This window comes from Nesoenas mayeri, assembly GCF_963082525.1.
Source record: "Nesoenas mayeri genome assembly, chromosome: 5".
NCBI lineage: Eukaryota > Metazoa > Chordata > Aves > Columbiformes > Columbidae > Nesoenas > Nesoenas mayeri.
The window spans coordinates 47,673,620-47,684,094 of NC_137548.1; the positions used below are offsets into that span (position 1 = coordinate 47,673,620).

General features: G+C 42.8%; 1 protein-coding gene across 1 annotated transcript; it reads right to left on the bottom strand.

The window, feature by feature from the left end:
• RAG1 (recombination activating 1) lies at window positions 1-3,087 on the bottom strand (the record flags this gene model as incomplete). The annotated part of the gene is made up of 1 exon (XM_080345270.1): window positions 1-3,087. One exon carries the CDS (start codon window positions 3,085-3,087, stop codon window positions 1-3), a length of 3,087 nt encoding a protein of 1,028 aa, XP_080201396.1.
• Between the last annotated feature and the right edge of the window lie 7,388 nt (window positions 3,088-10,475).

Genomic DNA, 10,475 nt, shown 5'->3' on the forward strand with positions numbered 1-10,475 from the left:
TTAGAGTTCTGCTGAATCATTGCTTTCTGATACCTCTAATGGCAAGGAGCCACCTAAACTTTCTTCTGGATCAATGGTGAAGCCCTGGCTTTTTAATGTTTTATGAGCATTCATGAACTTCTGGAGGTACTTGGAGGTATATAACCAGTGATGTTTCAAGACATCCTCCATCTCGTAGCATTTAGACTGCCTGGCATTCATTTTTCGGAACCTCCTAAATAGTTTGTTTCCAGACTCATTTCCTTCACTTGCCCAGGCCCCAATGGACCCATCTCTTTCAATTATTTCAGGAACATGAGCAAGGGTTTTGTGGAAGTAATTTGTAATCTTGCCTTCATATCTGTACTTGAACTTTGTAGACAGGAGCTCAGCAAAACTCTGTGAATTGTAGCTATACTGGCACAGCAATTCTGGACACTCCTTGGCAGGGCATGAAGATCGCCACACTGGCTTCATCTTCAGATAAAGGTCCATTAATTCTTTTAGGGCTTCATGTCTTTCCTCACACTTTATTAATTCACATACTGCCTCTACTGTCTCTTTGGACATGAGCTTTCTAGCAAAATTTCCACTCATCCTCATCATAGGCTTCAGGTTCATCTTCTTCCTGAGGTGTTTGTCAAGAGTCAACTGCCACCTCTTCCGCTCCTCTTTAGATGCATCAGGATTCTTGTAAACTTCACCGATCTCCATCTGGAAAATCCTGTAGAATTCTGTTGCATTGCCAATGTCGCAGTGCAATGCATCTATGGAGGGAACAGTCTCAATAAAAGGTTTGGCTGAAACACCCTTCACTCTGTCACGGAGCTCATCAACAGATTCATGATATGGATTGGACCTCCATATTTCATATCTCTCCAGATTTTCAGCATGGCTCCTGGTTATGGAGTGTAAGACCAAATTCTGAGATGCCTCCAGACGGGTTGCATCACACAGGGTACAAATGTAAGTGGAACCTGAAGCTTCCAGCCCTTCCACTTCCCGCACAAGTTTCTCATCATATCCTGTACCCCTAAAGATGAATTTGAATGTTCTCAGGATGCCTCCCATTTCAAGCAGTAGTTCACTGTTTTTCATAGCCTCTCTTTCTGCTATGAGGGGGCTCAAGATTGCTGTCAGAGTTTCATGATCTGATTCATCAGCCAGCATAAGGCACAAGGGCTTGCAACACAATTCTGAATTGGGCTTTACTTCTTCAAAGATCCTCTTGATTTCATTCCCATGTGCTATAGCAATGTTCATGATTGTGAAAGAAAAGCGAACAGCCTTTTCTGGGACAGCAGGCCCACTTCCATGCTTCTCGCTGACATCTCCCATTCCATCACAGGACTCTTTTACTACCACAGTGAAAGGACCGTTCAAATAGTCATCCAGGTTTTTTGCTTTCATGCCTTCCAAGATCTCCTCCTCCATGTCTTTTAAAGCACAAACCAAGGCTGCATCATATCGGAATCTCTTTGCAATTGTGTCTACTGGGTAGTCATCAATTGAGACTGACAATCCTGATAGTCCATCTATAATTCCTACTTCTGTATTAGTGGATACATTTTTCAAGGGAGGTTTCCATTCGAATGGATGATAACCCGGTAGGAGGGCTTTCTCAGCTGTGCGAAGAGCATGCAAAGGTTGGAAGATCTGCCTCCCAGTGACAGCTTTTACCGTTCTATACATTTTATGATATTGGCTACAGCTGAGAAATGTGTTGACTCGGATTGCCAGGCAGACAGCAGGGTGAAGTCCAGATCCCCTCCCTTGCATTATAGCCTCCAATTCATCTGCTTGTTTGTGTTCATTTTTAGCTCTTAAAGCTAGCAGGAACAAAGTCATACATACAGCCTTTATGTCACCGCCCTCTTCTTTCTCAGCAAAAGCCTTGACTTGACGTTTCAGTTCTCTCAGACGATGTTTCTGAGCTCTCCTGGTCAAAGACAGGAGATGCTGCCTTGGCCGGCCACCTTTATTTATGTGGCTGTAGAGCTCTCTATCTTTCATCTCCTTGTGGCTGGAGAGGTGTTGGCTATATTTTCCATGCAAGATCTCTTCATCACATTCCTTTACAGGGCATCTTATACCCAAGCTATCAAGAATGTTTAGGAAGGATTTGACTGGGGTTACCAGATCAGTAGGAAAGCAAGGATACCAGCAGGAGGGGCAATAGCTGCCCATAACCTTGATACATTTAAGGATGCAAGTTCTGCAAAACAAGTGCCTACATGTTGTTTCCACTGGATCTGCCAAAATATGCTCACAGATCTGGCAAGAGATGGATTTAATGAAATCTACTGGGTAATCAACTGCAAGCAGCTTGGTGCTGAGATGTATGTTCTTACAATTGATTCTCTCTTTCATTACATCTTTGTTGTTTATCTGTGCTTGGTTCTTTACACCTCTGCTTATTTGAGCACATTCTGCAAGGGTCTTCACACGTTTGTCATGTTGTTTACTGGGTGGCTGGCTTTTTCTCTTAACTCCCCGACTGGCAGTGTGGCATACAACACATTTTGGGGAATGGGGTTGCCACTTCATTATGCTGCTCCTGGGAAAATATACTTCACATGGAGTATTACTGAATTTCCTATGGATAATACTCCAGCAGTTGTGACAAAATCTAGTGGGATGGATAGTATCAACATCCCCTCGCACATCAATCTTAAAAACCTTAGCAATAAGATCTGGCCAAGAGGTTGCTTTTTTCTCTTTCTTTCTCAGAAGGCACAGAGTTTCATCATCCACTGGCCCATGCACTGGATGAGTTCTCTTGTAACAACCAGTTTGAAGTGAAACTCCACAGATACGGCAAAGTTGCCTCAGATTGTTCTGATGAGCTTCATTGTCTTGCGTTTTCATGTCATCTTTCTCAAGTGCCTGCCTATTGCCCATTAAGTCCATCTTTTCTCCTTTTGGCACTGTTTCATCTTTATGCAGTATGACTTTTTTGTATGAAGAAGCAATCTCTTCTGCCTGATCTTTGTTTATGTGCTGGCTGTTATCAGAAGGTGTTTTTTTAAATGGTCTCACTTTAAAGAGTTTGAATTTCCATTCAGAAAATTTTGTATATGGATGCTGAATTTCTTCAGGCAGGTCCATTTGTGAGTCTACTGACATCTGCAATGTGGCACAAACCAGATTACCTGAGAAAGAGAAAGAAGCTGTAAGTTAGTTTATCTTCCAAAATTAATAATAATGCCATTTTTTTTCATAGAACAGTTCTAATCACTGAGAAATTCTTTGAAAGTGTGCTACTTGTCCAAGATGCTTACTGAATTGAGAGGCCCAGACATGACTGTCCACTCAGTATCTCTGATAAGCACCCAAATGTGTTTTGACTTTGATCCTGAAGCATTCACATGTCTATTAGATCCCTAATCCACCTTACATAAAGCTATTAATCATCCAGTACAAATATCCAAATCTGCCCCTTCCTTCTTACACCTGACTGACCTTACCATAAGTAAAGCTACTATAGACAACAGAATTACATTCTGAAAGTTTGGTGACTTTTTAATATGAAACTGAACTCAATTGGTGTCTGAAATACAGATTTTTTTTCTGCCTCATGCTCTATCAGCAAGACCACTGTGCTCACACCACTTGTTAGGCCTTGATCTGAAGTGTCTAATACCTGCCATTCTACATTGGCAGAATACCACATACTACTTCATCCCAGTGTAGATTTTATTCAGGAACCAGTTTTGTAAGGTACTTTAGCATGTGCTTAATGAATTTGAGTAGCTCCATTAAAGCAGGAGGAATATATCCTCTGTTGATGCAAAGTGCTACAGTTCTCTGGACTTTAAAGGAGATTTCTGCTGGCTGCATATTTGCTCCAGAGAGAATATTTATACATTGTAAAAAAGTAGTCTATTTAAGTACCCTGCTGAGAACTCTCTCTGTAAGGATAAATGGTATTGGAAAGCTGAAAAAGTCTGTTCAAATTTGACCCCAATTTTAGCTTTCACAGAAATGCAGCCAAAAGTAATATGAATGTCGTTGCCATGGAAAAACAGTTTTGTATAAAAATAAATACAAGACTTTCACCTCATACATTGAAACTTTTGCTGTAGCATCAGACTTAGAAAACAAAATTGTGTAGAAACAACAATAGAAGTGACTATTTCATTACCTAACTATGAGAAGTGCACAAAGTAAACAGACAGTATAGAGAATACTCAATTATATTTTCTGATTTATCTTATTTTTTTACTGATATGGTTGGTATGACCAATAAAAATTAGGGAAAGTCTACATTGATAATATATGCTAGAACTGGAAATCATGTGGGTACAGCTGTGGTTTCTTTAACTGATTATATTGCCACTTAGCAATTCACATAACTTGCTCAGTATCTCAGTTCAGTATCTATTAGGAAGACGTCCTTCATAAGAAATACATACAAGTCATGGTCTTACGTGATGATGCCTAGAGTGTTTCTAATATTATTTCATTTATAACCTTTCAATAAAGCATAATTTCAGTACAGTCTTTCAGAATCCATTGGGAAAGGACTGCATGCTTTGATTAAGTTCCAAATCCAGGATAAAGTATCAGTCTGCTAGCTCTTTCCCTAAGGGCTGTGTTTAACTTCAAGATCACTCATTAGGCCTCGGCAACTAAAATTTAGGTTTGTTTTCTTCCCAGCTTCTCTTCATTTCGTCCCACTGAGAACAAGCTGCCCATACTGTTTCCCCATCTGCCTGCATTGCTTCGTCCAGCTGCCTACACTGCTAAGTATCTCCGTCCACACCGTGGTCCCCTGCTGTCCATCACTGATCCAGCCTGGCAACATGCTTGCTTCTGTTCTGCTATTCATAGATCTGTGATGTGCAGCTGTGCCCAGATGTATTTAGAGCATTATAACTGTCTTGCTTTCTTGGCTGCATCCTGTGACAGACTTCATAAAATCTATCCGCTGAGCAATAACCCATTTGCCCCGGAATAGTCCTGTGTTCCTATTACCTGCAGAGTAATTGTGTAGCTAGTTGCCTTATACTGTCCACAAATCCTTTTCTTCTACCTAACAGTCTATGAAATTTTGAGTAATTTCACCATCTCCACCAGCACCTTCAGAACCTGTTATACCATGGGCAATGATGCTTCCTCAGAGCAGTACCTAAATCATTGTAAAGAAACAGCCAGCATGGAGTACATTTAGAGCAAAATATTAAATACTTTTGCTACTCTTCTAACTCTTCTTTCACTGTTGCCACCATAGTGCCATACTCATCTCCAAACCCATGACCTAACTCTTGCTACTAATCACCAACTCCAATGAATCAGACAGGGCTTACCCCTGCTAAAAGTTCAAGCATTGTTTTAATTTTTTTTCTCTTTCATTGAGCATGCCCTGGAAGAAGTGAATGACAAAGAAGCCCTCTCAGGTGACCTGCAGCAGATAATCGTTGCCAGCTTATCAATTGCTGACTACTTATCAAATGCTTTGAATTGCCTAGCTCCTAGGCAGCAGAGACTTCAGCAGCTCTCTTGGGAGAGCTAGAAGTATTCCTAGTGCTAGAAACATTTCCTGCTACTCATGCTAAATTTTCCTGTGTTCTGTTCTTCTAGCTGGGGGTCACACTGAACAATCTTTCTTCTCCCTGCCTACCCAACTCAGATTCTTAGGGAGTGAACCCTTGACATGAACCCCAGCCGTGGTCATTTAATCAACTCTGACGTCTGTGTTCAATATCACCTCTTTTTATCTTGAAAAGGGAAAAGAAATCCCTTTTCTTCCCAGATCACAACATTTCATACATTTCTGGAGATAAGCAAGATTGCAATACTTTTACTTACATCAAGGAAGACCTTGCTTTATAGATAGTCTCATCAAAATGAACAGAACAACCTCTGAGGTGAGGAAGCACATATAAAATAAAATCATTGACATCCACATTAAACCAAGAAAAGGAACCAACGTTCCAATGTCCTACAAGCATCTGGGATGCTGTCATTAGGACTGCCAGCCTACCTTTAGCTCACTGTCAGTTTGAAGAGCTGCTGCTATGTCTGCCCAGTTTGCTCCAAATGTCAAGCTTGTTCACTTTCTCATGCATGCTTTCGCTCTTTCTGTGTTTTCTCTGCTTTTTAAAGACACTGAGTGCTGTTTATCTCACTTAGCCCTGTCTCTTTGAGCTCCCAATACCACCCTGGTGCTAACCACAGGTTACTTCAACTAAACACAATACAGAACTCTGAAATCCAGGTGGCACCTGGCAATTTATGAGGCTTAACCACAAAATTCATATAAACAATGTGTGAGACCTCTGGGCTCTGAGATAAATATGCAGACTCTCTCTGAAAAGCACCTGCACTGTTTTGTAACACAAAATTTTGCATTTGGCTTTCTTCTTTATAGTTTCAGAGCTGTTTTCTTCCCTGTTAACTCTCAGAGAGGAGAACTTGGTGTCTGGTCACACCAATACCCCACATCAAAGCTATTTCAATGGACGCCAATTGTCCACTTCCTCAGGTCAACAGCAGCCAAGTTTCTGGGGTTTAAGTGAGTTGACAATGGGGATCTCAAAATATCCTTTCTTCTGATATCAGTATTTATTATAATTTTCAAGGATATTAGCTCTTTGGTGATGTGCGTCCAGGGTCTTGAAGGCCCTGGGAGGGTGAAGGGAGGACGAATCAACAATATAAAAGCTAGTTATATACATACTGAGTAGCTGGTAGATACCACACCACGCCACAAGTGGCCACAAAGAGTAGGCAGTAAAGTATTTTTTCTGGAGAAGCCCAGTCGAACACCCATGCTTAGTTTCCACAGAGCAACTGTCTCAGAAACTGACTCAAATTGGAAAGAAACCAAATTTTGCCACGCAAGGGCACCCTGAAAGTTTCAATTTCCACAATAATATTGTGCAAAAATTCTAGCAGTCTATCAAGTCCTTCCAAATGTGAACAGGAGTTCACACTGCAGAAGTGGGAATTTGAAATAGCAGCATAACTGCATAAGCACCTACCCAAGCTTCCCTTTCTCAGGTGGCTTTGTGATCCTACAGGACACAAATCCATTTCTGACTTGCACGCTCTTCCTTGACAAGGCAAATATGAGGGAAGACACTGTGCTTTCACTGCAGCTCGGGATTTCCCAGTTAATACAGCTCCTACTTGGCAGTGTCTTACAAACACTGATGGCAGCCAGAGGGAAAATCAGCAAAAATTGTAATATTTGACATCTGCTGTAGCTAAAAGAGGTAAGGAGATTCTCTTTCTATTATTCCCTCTGATCTTATGATGCTTCCAATTCTTAGAATCATATAGGTTGGAAAAGACACTTAAGGTCAAGACCAACCATAAATCTAACACTGCCAAGCCCACCGCTAAACCATGTCCCTAAGCACCACATGAACAAGTCTTTTAAACACCTCCAGCATTGGTGACTCCACCAGTTACCTGGGCAACCTGTTTCAATGCTTGACAACCCTTTCTGTGAAGAAATTTTTTCCTAATATCCAATCTAAACCTCCCCCAGTGGAACTTGAGGTGATTTCCTCTTGTCCTATCACTTGCTACTTGGGAAAAGGGACTGACACCCACCTCACTACAATCTCCTTTCAGGTAGTTGTAGAGAGTGATAAGGTCTCCTCTGAGCCTCCTTTTCTCCAGGCTGAACAGCCCCAGTTCCCTCAGCTGCTCCTCTAAGATTTGTGCCCCAGACCCTTCACCAGTTTTGTTGCCCTTCTCTGAAGTCACACCAGCCCCTCAATGTCTTTCTTGTAGTGAGGTGCCCAAAACCGAACCCATTATTCAAGGTGGGTCCTCACCAGGGGAACGATTCACTTCCCTGGTCCTGCTGGCCATACTATTCCTGATGCAAGCCAGCAAGCTGTTGGCCTTTTTGGCCACCTGGGCACACTGCTGGCTCATGTTCAGCCGGCTGTCCAGTCAACACCCCCAGGTCCTTTTCCACCAGGCAGCTTTCCAGCCACTCTTCCCCAAGCCATTCTTGTAAGATGTTGTCTTGAAGAAGTCCTGAGTCTGTGTGCCACAGAGAGGCAAACAGTCCCTCAGGAACAAAGTGTAATGATTCATGTCAAAGCAAGTAATATATGGAGAAAGTAAACAAAGTATGTATGGAGTGTGTAATGCATGGAGAAAGGAAACAAAGTTTGGGGCCAAACCCTGATATCCTTGCTCAGATGCTGACTCAAACAAAACCCTAATGTGAAATAAATCCCAATCAGAAACAACCAATGGAAGTGTCAGAATAAGACAGTACAGAATTCATAGAGGTTATTCAAGGCCAAGGGAGTGTGGGGCAAAGATGTCACGACTGAGGTGTTTATAGATCTGAGAGCACTAGATGGCAAGGTTCTGCCACAGCTCTTCTGCTGTCCCAGTTTTGCCTGTACTTCCTAAAAACTTGCCTATTTTCACTATTCACTCCCTAGCATTTGGAGAGACCTTTTCAAATATATATCAGATTGGGCTGCAATATCAGATATCAATCAGAGTCATGCTCTGCAGTTACATACCAGTTTCTTCCTTTATCTTGAAATGGCAGATGTGGTTCCTTGAGAGTATGCATTGTTGGTACTGAGAGATTTGGGGCTCTTTGAGAATCAGTTCAGCAAATCTCTCGCTCTGGGGTGCTTATTCAAAACTTCACCCAGATAGGTGGCTACCTGCCCTGTTCCCCTGGGATCCTGAGTTCTTGTGCAAACACCACTGTACAGGCAGCAGCTTAGTTATCCAGGTAACCACATGAGCGTATTTAAGCCTAGTCAAGTGCTTTACTTCCAAAGTACCCAGAAAATCACCTTGAAAAATCATTGTCTTGTAGGGATACTGCAGGCTACTGAAGGTTTTAATTGATCTTGAATTGCTACAGCTTTGGGTGAGTTTTACATCTGAGCATAATTGCTCAACAGTTAGAGCCACACAGATCCAGTGATAGAAAATGTTTTCGCTGTGCAATTGGCACCATCGAGTGGAGAAAAGCATTTTTGCACTGGTTTGTGTTACAGCATGAGCATTAATACATGATTATGAGCTTAAGCTTCCCACAAATCATTCAGATTTGGAAACTGCTCTGGATAAAGACATTACATTTACACCTGGAATAAAACCTCCAGGTAAGTTCCTTGAATCCTTAATTAAAATAAGCTGGACATGAGTGCTCTGGGTACCTTAAAGATTACTAAAAATAGTATTTTTCAGCCACAGAAAACACTCCATCTAAGGACATACATGTTACAAAGCTATGTAATGATAAATTTCCTCATTTTACAGCTACTGAAAGTAACATAGAGTTTGTTCACTTGGCAGAAGAAAAAGGGTAGTTCTGAAATTCAGCCTGTTGTCCAGGAAAGACTGCACAAAGTTTTAATTTTTTGATTTATTCTCAATATAACCATTTCTTTCTTGTGGTACGTTGGAGCTCTGTTTGATGACCCAGGTATCTCTCTCCTCTAACTCTTAGCTTCCTGGCAGGTTCTAACAAAAAAATGTAGGTATGTTTTGGGCAAAAACAATGCTTGGAATGGCATGTTAGGGTCTGGCATGCACCTTTGCTCCAGAAGTAGCACTCTGCCTGCACCTGGGAGGTCAGCACTAGGAGGGAGACAGGTGGCTTAGCAATTGCACCAGCCACTGGTTCCCAGCTTCCAGGGAGCATGACATGAAGCCAGAGACTCCGAAAATCACTGGAGAGCTATGGCCCCACAACCTCTCCAGATCATATCCCCTCAAACAGCGGGAACGTAAGTGCTTGTTGAATTAAAGATGTGTAGGTTGGAGATTCTTACCAAGAAAACTCACCGATGCAAACGACTAAATCCACCTCGTTCTTTTTTAAGGAAATGAAGCTGCCTTTGCGTTTGCACTGTCCCGGTTTTCCACTCCCTTAAAATCGCCCGTTGTTGGAAGCCACTTGGGAAGATTAACCTCCGTGCTTGCCCTGAGGGAGGTACGGTACCTTGCTTTAGTTCCTGCAGGAGTCCCCTTGGGTCAGTTCAGATTGAGAGAGAAAAGTATTTCTACTAAGATTTTTTTTTACATTGGGAAATGGCTTTTTTTGCGAATCCTCCCCTCAACCAGCTTTCATTGCCTCATTTTTAACAGCACTCGCAACGCAGCTGAGTGAATCCTGAAGGTTATTCATGGAAACATCAGCAGCGCAGAGTGAAAACTGGCATGGCAGTAAAATTCATCGCTGACACAAACACTGGGGACAGTTTATTTCTTTTTTATGCAGGGGATGACAGCCTCACATTTCCGCAGCTGGAGCGAGGCTGCCCGCTCCGGTGCACACGGAGAGGGACGCCGCCTCCTGACAGTGACAAAAGCTTCCCGGTGCCGCACCGCGGGGCAGCCCGCGCGACCTGGAGCGCTGCCGCGGGCGGGGCCCGAGCGCCTGTACCGACCGCCCCGCCACTACCCTACTGCCGTGCCCCCTCCGCGGCGACAGGGGGCGTTGCAGCGGACGTGGTGCCTCGGTGCCCTCCGGTTGGTCTGAGCGACAGCCGCCC